At 39.1% G+C, this 19839-nt stretch overlaps 1 protein-coding gene across 4 annotated transcripts in view; it reads right to left on the bottom strand.

Moving 5' to 3' along the window:
- Positions 1-19839, bottom strand: part of LOC144699755 (casein kinase I) — a 56814-nt gene that overhangs the window by 21908 nt on the left and 15067 nt on the right. For all 4 annotated transcript variants that reach the window (XM_078570966.1, XM_078570964.1, XM_078570965.1 and 1 more), the window contains exons 2-6: positions 12921-13031; positions 6083-6231; positions 4655-4883; positions 3884-4054; positions 2796-2944 (exon numbers count right to left, since the gene is read on the bottom strand). In XM_078570966.1, coding sequence (XP_078427092.1) covers positions 2796-2944; positions 3884-4054; positions 4655-4883; positions 6083-6231; positions 12921-13031 — 809 coding nt within the window. The remainder of the gene's footprint in view (positions 1-2795; positions 2945-3883; positions 4055-4654; positions 4884-6082; positions 6232-12920; positions 13032-19839) is intronic.

Raw genomic sequence — 19839 nt, 5'->3', positions numbered from 1 at the left:
CCGGAGACGCCAAAAATCTGTGTTAGTTAGACTCAACAATGAAGCATCCACAACCCCTGGGGTAAGGAATTCCACAATTCTATGAGTGAAGAAGTTTCTCCTCCTAAACGATCGGCTACTTGTCTTGAGACTGTGCCTCCATGTTCTAGCTTCCCCACTTAGGGGAAACGATCTCTGTGCCTATCCTGTCAAATTCCATCAGAATGAGATCACCTCTCATTCTCCTAAACTTGAGATTATAGGCCCAATTTACTCATCCTTTCATCATACGACAACCCTCTCAGTTGAGGAAGCAATCTAGTGGATCTTCATTGTACTGCCTCCAATGCGAGTATATTCTTCCTTAAATATGGAAACCAAAATCGTGCTTAGTTCTCCAGGCATGATCTCATCAAAACTCGATTAAACTGTAGCAATACGCCCCATATTCTTGTACTCCAATCCTCTTGCAAAAAGTCTTCATGCCATTTACCCTTCTAATTTCTTGCTGTATACTGCATGCGCTAACTTGGTGTTCTTTGTATGAGCACACCCAAGTCCCTCTTGAACATTTAGAAGTTTCACACCTTTTAAAAACTATTCTGCTTTTCTGTTCTCACACCCAAAATGAATAATCTCTCACTTCCACACACTATCCTCTATCTATTACCTTGTTGCCTATTCACTTAACCTGTCTATATCTCCTTGCAACTTCATGTCCTCACAATTTACATTCCCACCTAGCTTTGAATGATCAGCAAACATAGGTACATTCCCCTTGATCTCTTTGTCCAAGTTATTAATATAGATTGTAAATAGCTGAGGGCCCAGCACTGATCCTTACGGAACTCCACCAATTACAGCCTGCCAAACTGAAAATGCAACATTTATCCCTACTCTCTGCTTCCTGTCTGGTAACCAATCCTCTATCCATTCTAATATACTCCCCCCCAATTCCACGAGCACTTATTACTTGCATATTAACCTTTTCTGTAGCACCTTAGTGAATGCCTTTCAGAAATCCAAACATACCACATATACTGGCTCCCCTTTACCTACCCTACTAGTTACATCCCCATAAAAACTCATAAGAAATTTGATAAACATGATTTCCCTTTCGCAAAACCATGCTGACTTTGTCTGATCATACTATGATTTTCTAAGCATATTAAGACTTCCTTAATAATATATTCCAGAATAAAAGCTCATACAATCTATTTTATGTTCCTGGCTAGTTTACTCTCATTCCATGTTTTCCTCTTTTTGTCAACTTGTTGGTTGCCCTTTGCTGATTTCTAAAACACTTCCAATCCTCAGGCTTACGACTATTCTTTGGAACAATTGAGAGAATTGGAAAGGAATATAAAAGGATGAGGAAAAGGGATTAAAAGCTTATAGCTCAATTAAGGAGCTAGTACTAGCATGAGTGGCTGAATAGCCACCTGTGTTATATTGCCTAGAATTTTACACCTTATATTGGCAAAAATGGTATTTATTCACTGCAGAACAAACACCTACAAGCAATAGCCAGAATACCAGAACACAATGCTCTTCCACTAGTAGAGCCATAGAAAGGTTATGGTACAGAAAGAGGTCATTCAGCCCATTGTGTCTGCTCCAGCCGAAAAGAGAAACTAACCACTCATTTTATTCCCATTTTCCAGCACCTGGTCTGCAGCCTCGCAGGTCACAGCACTTCAGATGCAGATCCAGGTACCTTTTAAATGGGTTGAGTGTTTCAGCCTTAACCACCAATTTAGGCAGTGAATTCCAGACGCCCACCACCCTCTGGGTGAAAAAACTTCTCCTCATGTTCCCTTCTCCCAATCACTTTAAATCTATGCCCCCTGGTAATTGATCCCTCAGCTAGGGGAAACAAGTTTTTCCTGTCTACCCTATCTAGGCCCCTCAATTAGGTCACCCCTTAGCCTCCTCTGTTCTAAGGAAAACAACCCTAGCCTATCCAATATCTCCTCAGCTGCAATTTTCAAGCTCTTGCAATAATCATGTAAATCTCCTCTGCACTTTGTCCATAGCAATTATGTCCTTCCGGTGACCAGAACTGTATACAAAATTCCAGTGTGGCCTAACTAGCGTTTTATACAGTTCCATCATTACATCGCTCCTTTTGTATTCAATACCCCGCCCAATAAAGGAAAGCATTCCATATGCTTTCTTGACCACCTGTTCTGCCACCTTCAAGGGCCTGTGGACATGCACACTGAGGTCTCTCACTTCCTCAACTCCTCTCAATAACTTCCTGTTTATTGAATAATCCCTTGCTTTGTTTGTCCTCCCTAAATGCATCACCACACACTTTTCCAGATTGAATTCCATTTGCCATTTCTCCGCCCACCCAACCAAACCATTGATATCATTCTGGAATCAAAAGCTATCCTCTTCATTATCAACTACATGGCCAATTTTTGTATCATGGGATCTTTAAAATTCTCCTGAACAACCAGAAGAGGATAAGGCTCTAACTGTTCAGGTGAACATTATTTCCAATAAAGTAGAACTCCATCAGCACTTCACTGGAATTTATACATTAAAAACATGGAGTGGGGCCCTTTCATAAACTTTTTGACTCAGAGATCAGAATGCTTCCAATAAACCAGGCCTGATATGAACAATCTTAAACAATTCTAAATAATGTGAAGATTCAATCCTGATGGCGATAAAAATATTTGGTAAGCAGGTTACTAACAAGCACCAAAGTACACTTCAGTTTTATTTTGCCATCAGAACTTTAAATATATGAGGGATGCACAGAACACTCTTCTGCAATATCAGCATTAAGCACAAAATAAACGTACAAATTTGAGCATGTTCCAGTCAAAGACATAGTCATAAGAGAAGCCTTGGCGGTGGAAGAGGTTACGAAATAATTGCCTCAAGTAGGAGTAGTCTGGTTTGTCATCAAAACGCAGAGAGCGGCAGAAGTTCAAGTATGTGGCAAACTCAGCTGCAGGGAAGAAAAAGGACAGTAAATTACTTGTTTTCAAACTTGGTGGTGCTACATGCCCAGAAAGATCTGAAAATTAACTTCCATTGCAGATGTGGTCTGAAAAGCTCAAGATAACCAAAGAGGCAGTTCTGTAGTAAGTGGTTATTTTTGGATTGAGACAAAAACAGATCAAATCTAGTTGAAACATGTAGTTCATTGGCCCCTGTAACACTTCATACCTAATTAATCTTAATGAAAATCTTATGCAAGGATTTTTTGCTGTTTAGTTTTGACCATTTATAAGACCTTCAGGGTTCATGATCACAACCACCCCACTCCAAAAAGGAAAATGTGGGATGTACCAAAAATGTTGGTACTAAATGGAAGGTAATTAAAGAAAGAGACAAAATATCAGTATGAGCAATAGAAATAGCTGTACATATGGATAAAAAAAATGAATGCCTCCTATGTTGCTCCCTCCTTGCTACCTCCAACAGTTCTGGTTGCTGGGGGAGATGGGGGTCAGAAACACGAATCTGTAAACTGCTTTTCAGCTCTCAATTTTGTTGTTACGGTCCTGAAAATTGAATCAGAATGCTCTAATCTAGGTCAGTTTTCTAAAATTCTGAAATCATCTGAAGATGTAATACCTTGAAGGACTCTATATAGAGTCTAACTGAGAACTAATAGGAATTCACTTCACCAAGGAAAATGTGATAATCACCCCAGGGCTTCTTTCACAACCATCAAATTTTGGGAAGCAATTACTCCTACCAGTTCGTATGTTGTAATCATGAAGTAATATCGGCTTATTTCCCACAATTTAATACCACAAATCAGAAACAGCTTGCTGTAACAATACATCATGACAGGTGGCTGCTTGACCCCGATGATCAAGAGAGTAGGTCTCCACATATAATACTGTATTGTTGTCAGAAAGACAATCTTTATACATACACGAGTAACCTTTGCAGAGTACTTCAATGGGTGTCGACATTTTCTTTTCACTAATGCGTTCGTACTTCTGCCTCTTTGTTGCTGCCTTCAGACCTTGCCAAGGCAACGATCCCAAGTTAAAGTACATCAGAACATAGCCCAAGGATTCCAGATCATCACGGCGGCTTTGTTCTGGAAAAGAGACAAGCACACTAGTTTGGGACACCACTACACAACAACCAGGTCTTTGTTCAGTGCTGGAAATTTATGGTGAAATCCAGTTTCCAAATTTGTATAAAGTTGTAAAAGATTACAGTATAAAAACCTCACAACTACCAAATTTTAAATGTGAATTATCCACACAGCTTTACTACAGCACATATACTTTGAATTACAGGTTTTTCCCCAAAACACAAATCCTAAAATTGAGTGAATATATAACTTTTCATATACAACAATAGCCAGACATGTATTTAGATACAGTACCTTATCATGTCTCTCTGGCACCCCACAATACTTCACGCAAAGAATTGCTCTGAAATGTAGTGACAGTGTTGTGGGCATCAAAGAGCCACAGCTAAATCCCAATAACAGCAGTGATATGAGTTACAATTCAATCCAGCTCTGGTTGTGTTGAACTGGTTGTGTTGACTGAAGCAAAATGACATGCTTATGGATTTGAGGTCTTTTCATCAATCTAATAGGTTAGTTGTGATATGTAAAGAATAATAATTGGTATAAACCTGAGAGTTTCTAACTCACAAGGTAATTCAGAGGAGTGCAACTGCCTACCTATTCCCAAATGGGTATTGATTGAAGCATATCGAGCTGTTCCTGTGAGGTTCTTATTCTCGCGATATGGTATATGTTGGTGTGTCCGTGCATCCCGGTACTTTTTTGCTAGCCCAAAGTCAATAATATAGACCAGGTTGCCTTTCTTTCCCAACCCCATTAGGAAGTTGTCAGGTTTCACATCACGATGGATAAAATTCTTCGAATGAATGTATTCAATTCTACTGATCTAAATAAAAAGGAAAAAAAATAGCTTTTATATGGGAAAAGTCAGCAAGTTCACGTGGATTATCCTTTTACATAAAGCTGAACCATCAACCCTTGCATCCAACTTTGAGAGAATGGGGCAGCCCACCTTTTGATCAATCCTGAAGTAATTTTGAATGATATAGGATTAGTAATATATATTGATTCCCCATGCCCAATCTTGCAAAAGTAACTTGGGGACAAAGCAAGAATTAAGTCCGAGTTCTAGTTTGGAATCAAAGCTCCTATCACGAAGTTACTGAAGTGAGCTATTTATGAATTACAAAATAGACAAAAATACACAATCCAACCTACAGTTACTTACACTGAAATTGTTTTAAAGCAAATTACTGGATGAAACAAGAGCTATTCATTTAGAAAATTATATTTATCAACACTGTACCACTCTTTCCCCCATACCACCCTGATCTCTTTCTACAAGGATAATTTCCCCACCTTTACCACTTTAGTCAACTTGCACCATATGTAGCCATGCTTCCCTGGTCTCCATCAGGCTAATTTGGCAATAACGCTACATCCACTGCTATCAGATGGTGCCTTTGGAGTGAAATTTAGAATGACAGAGCACAATCATACTGCTGGCAGTGGGCCTTTCATATTAAAGCCAGCTACAAAGGCCCTGAATTGTTAATTTTTGAGATTAGGAAAGCGCAGCTGAAAATGCCTGCTTACTTAAGACAACTGACCTCAAACTGCATATCATTAATGTATGTGGGAATCAGTTTGGGACTGGACTCCCAAGAAAAACTGGCACTTTTGCATCAATGTGTACCCGAAACAACTTTCATTGAAGCAAAAAGTGGTACTATAACTACACCTGCGCGATCAATCGAGAGCCAGATGGGGTTCATGGAGAGGAGTCCTTCCATCCTTGCTCCTTCACCTTTGAACAACTGGAACCAGGAACACAGAGGGAAATAGCGATTACTAACCCATCTTTTACCACATGAAGCCCTAAAGCTTGACATTGCTTGACTCCCTCTTTCACAAATCTCTTCAATTCAAGATATATTAACAGTTGCTGGAAAGAAAGGCACACATTATATCAGGATATTGTTAGTGGGTGTAAACTGGGAAGGAGAAAAAATACAGAGGTTTCATCCTTTAGCTGGTCATTCCACAAACAGAACACAAAAAAGCAAGCGCAATACTGTTTCTTACCATCTGATCAGCAAGGAGAAGGACTGTCTTAAGGCTGAATTTACGAGAACAGAAGTTAAAGAGATCCTCGAGACTTGGTCCAAGCAGTTCCATTACCATCACGTTGTAATCTCCCTCTGCACCACACCACTTGATGGTGGGAATGCCAACTACAAAAGAAACAGACTTAAGGCAGGTGGACACAAAGGAAACATAAAAACTACTGTGAACTTGCATTTCAGCTAACTTTTGAGGCTTAGGGCCAGAGGTCTTAAAACTAGGTTCCAAAGTGACATCTTATCTGTTGTGTGAACATATAAATATGGCCTTCAAAGAAAAGAGGCCATTTTCAAATTATAGGTCACAACTCGTAACTGATGGCCACGGAAATGTCCAAGTGCAGACAAACATTTTCCACCAAAGCCAAATATTGGGAACATTTCAAAGTCGATAAAACTTTAAGGTCGTTTACCTTTAGTAACATCCAAAATGGTGCAAAAGTATATTCTTCCATTCTTATCCCATATTATGTCACTTGGTGTCTAATAACTAAATTATCCAAGTTTTGTTAGAAGAAACCAACATCAGGTCCAAAGCAGCCCTTTCTCATTTTGTGTGGTAACTTAGTGATCACAAGCTTAGCAACTAAATACCAAGCAGAACCAATGACACTCTGCAGCAATTCAGTTTCAAATTAATTAATTAATTAATTAATTACATGTGATACAAGCCAATAGTCCACCCAATAACTTCTCTTCAGAGACAATGGGATACAATTCAATGTCTTTTATAGTTTTCTAGAATAAACTGCTGACCTTTAGTGCCACCTTCTGCCCAGTAAACACTGCTACAGCAAGGGCAATGGCAGCCACTTTCTGCAGGAAATGGCTAGACCATAATGTTGCAACCCTCATGGCTATAAACAAGTTTAAACAAGTTATTTGTTTGAGGATTCTTAAAACCATGTCCAGGAGAATAGTTAATCACACTCAATGTCTTGAAAACTTCAGCTAGTTAATTTTGGACCACAGCTGAAACATGACAAAAAACCCTTCAAAATGGGGAATCTTCTCGATCTTTTGTTCCCCACATGGTTAATTTACAAGGCTATACATACAAAGTTAGGAGCAAGATCCAATCGCTTGTTTAATAGAGAGCCAGAATTCAACATCTAAATTCCCCAAACTCACTTCTGCACAAGATTCAAATTAGTTTCAAGATGTGTGAAAAAAATGGGTGATGTAAACTGCACTTCTAAATTGTGCCTGTGTATAAACATATGTACAGCTTTATCTGTCTGCACTGAGTCTTATTATGTTGCTCAATTTGGCCATTTTGATTGTACTTGTGAAAACTGAAGGATAAAAAAGCTGCTATAAAATAATATCATCAGCACAGCACACTCGTGTGTGCACTGCTTTGAAGGAAGAAATCAGAATCTTCTAAAAACACTTGAATTTCGCTGAATAAACCAAAATAACTAATAAACTTTGGTATCATGACAAAAAAACTATCAGGATACCACAGGATGTACCTCCTAGTTCTCGCCGACTATACAAAAGGGCAGTTTCAACAGCTAGCAGGAAAACAGGTGAGATGTAAATTTATCATTGCATATATGGCCCCAGTAAAAACTGCACAAATATTTAACCAGAAAGACAAATGAACTAATCCAATGTTTACTGAACGCTTTTGTAGAAAGAGCCATTCCCATTTTTAAAAAAAAAATGAAAAAGCCTCATTGCTATGTTTCAATACTGTCATGAATACTCTCGTTTTCCCAAGACACTAGTTTCAAACTGCTTTTATAATTGCACAAATTTCTAGTGCTATCAATTCTGACATCCAGGTCTTGTACATTTGGCTGCAACCAGACAGTGAACTTGCTGAAGTGTTAAAAAGATCCAGTAAATAATCTTCCACAATATGAAAGGAGTTTAAGATACTCAAATATTGTGAGGGAGCTGGATCACTGAAGTTAAAAATCAATGTGCTCTGCTTAACTTCTCAAATAGGAACCACTCGCCATTAAATGAAAATACAGTTAGCAACGTGCTTAATGGTAATTCCAATTTTAATGTGACCATTTTGTGACCAACTTCTTTTAAAAACCAGTACTTCCTATTGTGAAGAAGTTTGTTTTATTAAACTTCCAGTTATTACAACTCCCTTGACTTGTACACATGCAATATTTTAGAAATTATTTAATAACTGGCGGCAAAAACAGCCAATTTTTCAAGTTACACCTCAGAACTCATTCGCTTCACACGCAAATGGGCACTTCCATGAGATTCTTTTTAATGGATTTCATGCATGCATATTATTTGGAGAGAGGTGCCCAATGATAGCTGATAGAGCTGACAAAATAAGATACATCAGCTGTGTGGCTATGAACATTAATTACTTTACATTATATTTCACCAATCCAGGACCTAAAGGATAGCAATTCAAATCAATTCCATTTTGTACCAAAGAATAAACATTCATAACCTGTTTAAGCACAACAGAGGTTGAAATTATTTACTGATTTGGGGTAGGGCACACTACACCATGAACTAAATTACAACAGTGAGAACATGAAACTTTCATCGTCAATGGAAGTGTTGCACTGTTTTTTTTAAACCATTACAGGTTAGGCCATTATATTATATTGGGGAAAATGAAAGAGGTAGGAAAAAAACATTAACCAGGGTATCCTTACTGATCCAAGTTATGATCCCCATAGAGACCAGTAACTTTTAAAAAGAAATGCAAACTTTCAATGAATGAAAAGGATGACAGGACAAGATTTCATGTTAAGATTTTTACTGGATTTTTACAAGCAAACAAAAAGCAGTGTTCACCAAACAGTATTTCATAGGCAGCATATAAACTACAGGAAATAACTTTCCCCTTTTAACCTTTAATACAACTGAAAATCTCACGCTAGTTATAATTCACTCTGTCCCTTAAATAGACATTCAATTCTCCCAGAACCTGCATGATGAACCATAGAAACTGGCTGCCTCTAGCTGCTCTCTCTCTCAGACCCTGGCAAATTGACTTGTCTCAGAGTTTCAGGGATATCTTTTGGAAAGCCTGTAACCTCAATCCTATAAATGGCTTCCTATGGGCCCTTTCCCTCACAAAGCCCATCTCCATGGCAATGCAAATCACATAGGTTGTGTAGCCAGGTAGAAATGCTAACTAGCTATCCTTTAGACTCTCAACTCCATTCTACCTTAAAACTAAATATCAGTTAAGGTATAACTGCTTACAAAGCCTGACATTCTTAACACATTCCTGGGACTTTGGAGACTAGCACAGTCTATCCACTGTCAGCACAGAAGCTTCTGCCATTGTCAACAAGTGTGAATAGCTTGCACCTTCTTCTCTGTAGAACAATCTTTAACAATCAAACCACCCAGGTTTACTATCAGTAGAATTTAGAACAGGTTACAAAATATATTATAAACTTCGTACTTGTAACAAAGTAATTGGCTTTTGTTGAGATAGGTTCTCAGGCAAGGGGCCTCATCCAAGTGGCCACTCTTTATAAATTGGTGCGAGTCGGTTAGCTGAAAGTAGCTGAGCCTGATCTTGTCCTCATCTAACATGTACTGGATATTAATCATGAGTGGGTAGCATAACTGATTTTCTCCTTCCTAGCCTTGATACACTGAATCTATTTGCATCATGACTCCTGACATCTTGGCAGACATCAATCAACAACACAGACTTGGGCCAAATTGGGACCTCAGTCATTATAGTTCAGGAACACAATGCAGCTGTCCCCACACAAAGCTGCATTGTATATTCCACCCTCCATACTGATGGAAGCAGTGGAGAGACAAATATCGATGAGGAAACACATGGACAAACTTTAACAAGAGCTCCAAACACCACTAAATCACAGAATCTTTACAGTGCAAGAGGCCATTTGGCCCATCGAGTCTGCACTGGCCCACTGAAGGAGCACTTTGCCTAATCCCACTCCCCTGCCTTATCCCCATGACCTTGCACATTCTTTTCAGATAGCAATCCGATTCCCTTTTGAATACCTTGACTGAACCTGCCTCCACAACCCTTTCAGGAAGTTTGTTCCAGGCTCCAAATATCCTCTGGGCAAAAAATCTTTTCCTCATATCACATTTACTCCTTTTGCCAATTATTTTGAATCTGTGCCCTCTAGTTCTTGAGAGGGAACAGTTTCTCACTATTTACCCTGTCCATACTCCTCAGGATCTTGAATACCTCTATCAAGTCTCCTTCTCAGCCTTCTTTTCTCCAAGGAAAACAGGCCCAAACTCTCCAATCTATCCTCATAGCTACAGTTATTCATCCCTGGAATCATTTTTGTGAATCTCCTCTGTACTCTCTCCAATGCCTTCACATCCTTAATTATGGCACCCAGCACTGGATGCAGTACTCCAGATGAGGCCTTACTAGTGTCTTATACAAGTTTAACATGACCTCTTTACAACTGTACTCAATGCCCCTATTAATAAAACCTAGGATATTATATGCTTACTAACTGCTCTCTCAACATGCCCTGCCACCTTCAATGATTCACGTACATATACACCGAGGTCCCTTTGTTCCTCCACCTCCTTTAGAGATTCTCCCTTTATTTTATGCTGTCTCTCCACATTCTTCCTGCCAAAATGAACTGCCTCACTTTTCTGCATTGAGCTTCATCTGCCATTTGCCTGCCCAATCCACCAGTATGTCTGTGTCCTTTTGAAGTTCAAGACTATCCTCATTACAGTTGACAATGCTTCCAATCTTCATTTCTTCCATAAATTTTGAAATCATGCCCTGCACACCACAGTCTAGGTTATTCATATATATCAAGAAGAGCAAGGGTCCCAACACTGACCCCTGAGGAACTCCACTACAGGCCTTCCTCCAATCTGAAAAACAACCATTTATCACTACTCTGTTTCCTGTCACAGCCAATTTCTTATCCAAGTGCCTACTTTCCATTTTATTCCATGAGCTAGAATTTTGCTCACAAGTTTGTTGTGTGGCACTATATAAAATGCCTTTTGAAAATCCATATACACTTCATCTGCCCTATCAATCTTCTCTGTTACCTCCTCAAAAAACTCCAGCAAGTTAGTTAAACATAAAATTCCCTTAATGAATCCATGCTGGTTTTCCTTAATTATCCCACACCTATCTAAGTGACTACTGATTTTGTCCCAAACTATAGTTTCCAGAAGTTTCAGAATGGGCAAGAAAGAGAGAAAGCCTTACATGTGGAATATTGCTGCATTCACAGAAAGAGGAAGGCTATACCTGTGATTGTTAATTGCCAAGAAAAAAATAAATTGTTATATTTTTCTTCTGTTAATAACCCTGTCATATTTCTTATGTACTGGAAGAAAGGTTGTTAGGGGTGTAAATATGGTAATTGGAGTAAGAGCCAGAGTGGCCACAAGAGTTTAAAGCAAACAGTAAGAAGTGGTTTTGATAGGTTAATAAACAAAGAGGAACTTACAATCAGAGTTTTAAATAAAGCAATAACAGGAGTAGTTTTGAATTGAATTGTTTTAGTTCAAAAGGGGATATATGCAGGTTGTAAAAAGGTGCAAGTAAATAAGGTAAAGAGAGAGTAAGTTTATTTTTTATAAGACCTAAAGTAAAGAAAAGTCTAATCAAGTTTGGGAAGAAAGCATTTCTAAAAAGAGACTGATTGAGGCAATAGAGAGATCAAAGGGAAGGAACACATTTAAGGAAATACTGAAGCCTATGTGAGGGGGTAGTGCTTAGATCTCCCAGAAGACAGCAGGATAGCTGGTCAGACCTCCCAGAAGCCAGTGTGAACAAAGACAGACCTGAAGTCCCAGTTGTTGTCAGCCTCAGAGGACACCCCAAGGAAAAAAGGCACTGTGTGTTAAAAATTCCGAGAATTCTATAGGTTTCGAAAATCTATAAGGGTAGTTGCTGAACAGAAAAAGGGAAGGTTAGCTCTGAGGTAGTTAAGTTAAAATCTTGTGGAACTGTTTTAGAGTGCTGTTTACTGTGTGAAGCCATTCTTGTGTTTAAGTGTAATTGTGTTTTTCTTTGCTTTGTTCTTTTAATAAAAGTTTACTCTACTATAAAATCATCACAAGTAGTCAGGCACATCATTTCCTGATTTCAGAACCTCTCCTCATACTGTACAAATTGCAAAAAACATTTTGGCAGCTGTTTCAAGTTTCCCTCTGGGGTTTGGGCAGTTCGACATTTACCATCAGCCATGCCGTAAGAAAATCTAACATTCTTGCTCATTTATTCCATTACACATTCTAACATGAAGTAATTTAGAATCTGGTGTTAAGGATCAGAGGAGCTAAGTATGCAGCATAGCCAGGACCACTGAAATAAAGCATTTATCCTATGTTGGCAAATGAACACGAAAATGCTTTACTCCAAAATAGCCACTTTACAGATATCATCAAGTAAAACCCTCACTATACAATTCCTTAAGTCACCACAATTTTGGGTACGATATACTAATTTTCCCTGGTGATATTTTGCTGTTCAGAGTAAAACATTCTGTTAAATAGATTCAGATTCACACTACTGAACTGAATAAGCATTTTTGGCCTTATTAACACTGAAACGTAACATTCATTGATAAAAAGAACTATTTGGATATATAATGAATGGGATGGGTTGCAGGGAGGGGAATGAAAAGAAACTCGCTCCACTAATAAGTACTGTACACATGATGAAGGTAAAGAAAATGCAACAAAACTAACAATTTCACCAAGGATTTGATACAACTAAGTGTGTTCAGCATGCAACAAGTAAATTTTAATCCAACCACAAGGCACTGAAGATAAAAATAACTGAATGAAGTGAGTCAGGCAAATAAGCTGAAAAACCTTACCACCTCCTTGCATCATCTTGTAGATCTTGCTCTCAATGTGTAGCTGTGGGTGTTTGGTTTTCACACATTCCAGCTTAATGGCCACCTCCTCTCCTGCAGCAATGTCAGTTCCTGTAGGAAAACAACTGAATGCTTATTTCTTTCATTGAAAGGACTATACAGATCTGAACATGGTATCATGTCACCTATTAAGCCAAGGTTGCTATTTTCTTTTACACGAAAGTGAAAAATAAAAGCACTTCATTATTCTACCACCAGGCAACTGACCAGAGCAATGCATATTGAGAGAGTAATTAGCAAAGCAAATGGGATCCCAGGCTTCATAATTAGAGGTATGAGTACAAAAGCAGGGAAGTTATGCTGAACCTTTATAAACTCTGGTTAGGCCACATGGCTTCTTATGGTTCTCAGGAGGGAGGATTTTACCTATAGGGTTTGAGTTGGAGAAGCTGGGTTTGTTCTCCTCAAAGCAAAGGAGATTGAGGGGAGTTATGACAGAGGTGTACACAAAGCAAGGTCTTGGACAGGAGGTGCAGGGGGACGTGAAGAACATTTTATACAGCGAGTGCAATTGTTATTCACAATAGGTGCTTGTCGTGGAAGAAAAAGTCCAAAACTAGTCTTTTTCCACAAGTTGGTTTATTGTTAAGACAGCTCTTCAGTGTAACAGACTTCCTTAGTACCTCCCACAGTGCGTGTTCCAGCTGTATCTATTTATAATGTTTTGATTGGAGAACCAATGCCCATCACCTGTTTTAACTAGCAATTGTCTTTAACAATATAATTGCTACGCAATGTAATTACTGATACATTGACAGTAATGACCTGGAACTCACTGTGTTTGAGGGTGGTTGAAACAGAGGCGATTAATGGTCCCTGGAACCATTCTGGTAAATCTCTTCTGCACCCTCTCGAGGACCCTCTACTTCCTTCCTAAAGTGTGGTGACCAGAACGGGACCAATACTCTATCTGTGGCCTAACCAAAGTTTATAAAAGTTCAGCATAACTCCAAATGGAATTTGGATGGACACAAGGGAAATAAACATCCCAGGCTACAGGGAGAGAGCAGGGGAATGAGACTGACTGGTTGTTCGACAGGCATGGATTCCACTGGCAGGATTACCTCTTTTTGTGACTCCATGACTCTTGTAAGCTAATGGTTAGCCAATTTATACAGCAAATTTATCACAAAGAACCGTTGAAATCAGCAGTAAATTTGCAAAATTAAATCTACACCATAACAGGAATTTGAGACAGCTGTGACCACCAAAATCAGTGGCTCCTCCCCCCAAGGCCACCTCCAATGCTGGCTAGCCACAAAGATCTGAAGAGACAAGCACTAAAGGCGGTAAACATTACCGATTTGGGACTGGACTTCCCTCTTTACAGGAGTGAGGAACTTGAACAGCTCATTTATAGAGTTTGTCTAGTGACTAGGCATACCTATTTTCTTTGCTCCTGTGTACATGCGAGTATTTTTTTTAAAGAAACAAATGCTAATTATCGAAAAGATTGTAAAATGAATGAGCCAGTAACAGGAGGAATAGTAATCATGTCAAGCACTGCTAATTCACTTCCACTCTCTTGTAGCCAGGCTTGAAACTGCTGTAGGAAACATGCCATGCCATACAGAAATGACAATTCCTCTCATTAGGCACAGGTTTCTATCTATAATCTATATTTCAGTTTCTTAGAGGCTCCTGAATAAATTCAGGCAAATCATAATTTTTAACAGTTATGGGGACAAACACCCTCTTCTAAATACTCCACACCCTATGGGAAGGAAACTCTTAACTGGAGAATGGGGCATCAGTCAGTTTCTGCAGAGCAAAATCGGTATCAAAGTTGCTTCCCCATGTTGACATTTTTACATCCAAACCATTCTTATTAATCATACAATGAGGCAAAATGCACATTGGATATGATCGGTACAATTCTAAATATACTATGGGCATTCCCCCCAAAAAGTCAAAGCCGGAGTCATTAGCTTGTATTTCAGAGGGCAATATATGCATTTCAATTTATGATTTTAAAATAACTAGCAAATTCTGTTTGCCAGTTATGAAACCTTTCATTTTCAAAATGCTAAGGATGTCTATAGTTACATATATTGCATGCAAATTTGATGACCATTGTGTACTCCAATTTCTGATGCTACACACATGCCATTAAAGCCTGAAAGGCATTTTGTCAAAAATACTGAATTTTCACCATTATACATTGAAATTTCACCTACAGGATGGAAAGAGTATGATATGCGCAAATGGAGAAGCCAAAGTAGCTGCCTTGAATATCAAGGTAGCATTCATCTAATTTTTGCAACAAGTAAGTAAAACTGAGATCAACCAGGATCAAGTAGAAAACCACCCAGAAGCTGGTGGCACATACAAATAGATAAGATGGTTCTTATTGATGGCCAATCATCAAAGCTCAGGGCACTGCTGTAGGAATTCCTCGAAGTATCCTTGATCTAATCACCATTACTCACTTCACCTGGTCAACACGCTTCATTCTAACTCCTCCAATAATATAGCAGGTCCATGACAACATCCATACTTGAGCTAAGTGACAGGTTAACACTCACCAATACACATTTCCAAACAAGGTCCAAGCACCTCTCCTCAATCTTCAAAGCACCAACATGTCTCTTACCAAAGATTTCTCCCTGGGGTCACCACTGTCCAGAAGCTTAGCAGGACTAGCTGTATCAACAATGAGAGCACAAAAACTGGGCAGACACTGGGTACTTTGCAACAAATAATTCACCTTCCGACCTCTCAAAGCTCCATGTGCACAAGGCTAAAGCCAGCAGTGTGACAGAATACTCACCATTTGCCTGGATAGTGCCGCTGAAATAACACTCATGAAACTCAACTTCATCACAGTACAGTCTTGCCTTACTGTTGTCCTATCAAAAACTCAACATCCACCCCCAGACTGTGATTATAATATGTATCTACAGGATGCACTAATGGCAACTCATCAAGCTTGTTTTGACAGAATCTCCCAACTCTGGAACATCTTCCAATTCTCAATACCACTTCCCCACCACACAGCATCCTGACTGACACAATTTGTTGTTCCTGGGTCAAAATTTTAATTCAGCACCTATTCTCGGGGGCTGTCCACAGTAGCTGATGCAGAAAACTGACATTTTAATTTGGACCATTTGGAATGTTCTTCTGAGGTTGGGGAGCTTTACTCTTCATCTAATCCTGTAAGTCAAGCCAAGGAGAACCTTGGTTCACTTAAAAATGAAACGTTGTTTCTCATCCGTCATCTTTATGAGCATAAAAGCTCAATTAAGAAAATGTCACATTCGACATTTGACAATAATTTCAACAGTATACTAACATGTTGAGGAAATAGATCTATTAACAGCATGAGTGGTAGAGGCTGCAAAGGAAATTGTGGGTTACTTTACACTTAGAGAAGCTGACATCGAAAATGATAAACATTCATGGTAATGTGACCTTTAAAAGAGAACACATTTAATGTCACAGGTTGAATCTTTTTATTCCGATATATACATTCACATTGGAAAACAAAGTAAACAAATGGATTTTAACTCAACAGAAGGCTTGTAATGTCACACAGCAGTGCTGTCACTGGTATGGTGGGTGTGTGATAATGTTTATGTTCTCCTCACTTGAACTGTAGGAAAGACTGCCAGAAAGAAAATTAAAGACTACTCTTCCAAACTACGGTAGACTCTGTGGAAGCATTTGGAGCATATGTTAAGAATAAGGTATTGGCATTTATGGATGTGCCACTGGTAGTGATCTTGGGGACAGTTTTGGTGATGAGGAGTAAATGTACAAAAAACAATTATACAACATTAAAATGTATTTGCTCAAGTGTATACTTTCCTGAAGCAATACATTAAATAAGCCTAGCACAGACACTGCGCAGTACCCATCCCCAACGTAACCTAAAGATAATGCAATTATTGTGCCTCATCACAATTGCCCAAAACTAACGTAGACCAAAATACATACTTTAAAAATACCTTTCTGATTAACTTACGCCCAACATTGGGACAAGAAAGCTGAATATACAGGTCCATGCATGCATCAACTTCTAAACAGCAGCCAGCAACATTTAAAAGTAGAATAAGGTAAAGAAACAAATCATTAACAATGCTAGCCTTCTGAGAAGTCTACTTTGTAGTGTTTAAACAGCATATAATAGAAAAGAGACACTGGCAATCTGAAAATGGGTGAAAGCAAAATGGAGAAAAGTCACAGCAGCATTAAATTTATGGGCTTGTCACAATGGTCAGCCTCGTCACTCTCAAACCAAACTCTTTTTGTTTACACTGAAGCAAGACAACACACTTAGAAAAGAGACAAGATAAACTGAGCTGTTACTCTAAAACTCTGTTTGGATTCACCAGCACAAGAACAAGGGAACATTGAAAATATATCTTGTTTTGACCTATCAGTTGTTTTTTTCCCGATCCTCTAGCTACATAAATGGATGAAGGTGACACTTGCACCCACCAGCACTGCAATGTGCAGCAATAAAGCTCCTATGAACAAAGTCATAATAAAAGCCTCAACAGAAATTCACACTTCATTTGGACTCCTACATGGGAAGTTTGTAATCTCATCAGTATTGATTGGAGGCCAGCTGTTTCCCTGCTAGGTGGGAGCAGGATATCAGTGGGTAAGTCATATCACCAGATCTTCTCTTGTACATCCCCGCCCCCACCAAGACCTAGTCGCTGGGAGCCAGTGATATGTAATTTGGGCCAACCCAGAAGGGGGAAGTATACTAGAGAAATGATTCATAGGAGGAAATGATACTTTGGTAGGATACATTAAGATACAAGAACTGGTTGTTAGCTAATAATTTAATTAATCCCAAACTTGATAGAGTGGTAAATCCTCACAAGAAAACAAACAAAAGTTGAGTTTGTGAAAATATTTGGTTAACCCTCGCCAAAGTAAAGCATATTACTCTGGTTCAGCGTGGATTACTTCACGAGGCATGCAAAAACTTACACTTTGTCGGGACTTTATACGTTAACCTATGTAACTCTGAAGTTAGTAATAGTGAACTTACATGGTTTTATCCAATGTTTTTAATGCTCTGTTACTCCAAGAATCAATATTCATATCAGGAAGCACATTTTATTTTTAACCATACCTACTTTAATTAATAGAGTGAGTTAACTAGAACTTAATACATAATTGCAACACAAACTGTCAAATTTGATCTTAGTCCCTAGTCTGCCCCAAGATATCCAATCCTGGTGGCAACAAAACCATTCACACTGCCTCAGCTGAAGCCATTGAAAGGACTGTTAATCTCGACCGAATTATAACCGTTTCACCTGCCATAAGAATGAAAAAGTAGTCCACAATGAAAACCAAATGTGTCATTTAACAATTTTACAAAGCCAATAAAACCATTTCAACCCTCTTTCATTTTATATAAAGTCCCACCTTTCGCGACTTGCTTGTTCATGTATTTGCTTACCTGCGCTAAAGCCTTTGTACACATCGCCCATCCTTATCACTCACTTATCTGAGTTTTCTTTCCCATCTCTCTTCTTTCCCCAAGGAGATGGCAGCCATGACAGAGCACAAACCTTGACATGTTTTAATGGGGAGGTGGTGTCAAAAGTTTCTGGAAGCGGATTCCTTCCATTAGTCCTGGCCATGGACATTTAATTCTCTTTTCTTAAGCAGCTTTCCAACAGAGGTGAGAAACGGTGCCTGGAATGGTTGCAGCTAAAGTGCAGCCCGAACGGAGAGATTAGCCTGGAGATGTCCAAATCTCTCAGCCCAGAGCTGCAATAACGGCTCTGTTCAATTTTGAAACATTCATTGATTTTGTCTGCCAGTTTTGAGGTGATTCATTTTTTTCTTAAACGAGGGTTGTGTGTTGCTCAGAGGCTCCCCCTGTCCATCATACACAGGTACCACAATTTGCTGTACAGTAATTGCACAAACCAATGCTGCCCTCATATTGCTGGAGCTTACCTAATTGACTCCCATTAAAAGCATGTTCATCATTCGTGATTTCACTGTTTGTGGGGTTTTGCAGGAATGTAATTCTTGCAAATGGCAAGGCATTATTGGAACAAATCTTTCATTCAGCTAAATCACATGCATTAAATCTTGTATTTTTGGACATTTGACTTAACATCTCCTGATGTGGATCGGTGTCTTTTTGTTTCATAATGTTCCTGTGAAGCACCTTAAGACATTTTATTATGTAAAAGGACTTTACAGTGTTATGATCCCCAGCTGAGGTTACCACTGGACAAGCCTGATCCCAGGGTGGAGCCCAGCTTGATAGATCTCAACTTTTATTTGCTTGTTTAGATATGTGGAGTGAGGCGACTGAACAGTTCGGAGTCAGCTAATGAACTTTTAACAAAAGCATAAAGCATTTACTGAAGAATTATATTACAATATTCCTTCACCCACAACTATACCTTTACAGATATACACAGGTTTGTAAGGAAAACACAAGCTCCAAAAGCTATCTTATATTCTAATGTTCACAGTAAGTACAGTCCATGTAAACCAATTGGCAACCTGTGGTCAGACACACCACACTCTGAAACCAAGTGACAGATGCCATCCCAGACAGATGCTATGGGTCTCTCCTCAGCTCCCTTCCAGACGCTTATTACACTGTGAGCCAACCAGTCTCACTGAACTCTGTTTTTCACATGAGGGTTTCCAATCTCCACTTTCCAAAATCTCACCTTGGAATCTTCTCCCAAAACTGACGCTTCCTCTCAGATGTCTTCCACAAGGGCTTACCTCCAGGTTTTGAACTCTCCTTCTGATGTTCCTCTCCCCGGGTCACCACGTGCATTCAAGCTGTCTTCCACATGCACACTCTCACCAACTCAGCTGCCAACAGTACACCACTGCTTCACATACCTGTAGCAAAGAG

Source organism: Cetorhinus maximus, chromosome 24 (genome assembly GCF_964194155.1).
Source record: "Cetorhinus maximus chromosome 24, sCetMax3.hap1.1, whole genome shotgun sequence".
Classification (NCBI taxonomy): domain Eukaryota; kingdom Metazoa; phylum Chordata; class Chondrichthyes; order Lamniformes; family Cetorhinidae; genus Cetorhinus; species Cetorhinus maximus.
This window is presented reverse-complemented; position numbering and strand designations above follow the sequence as displayed.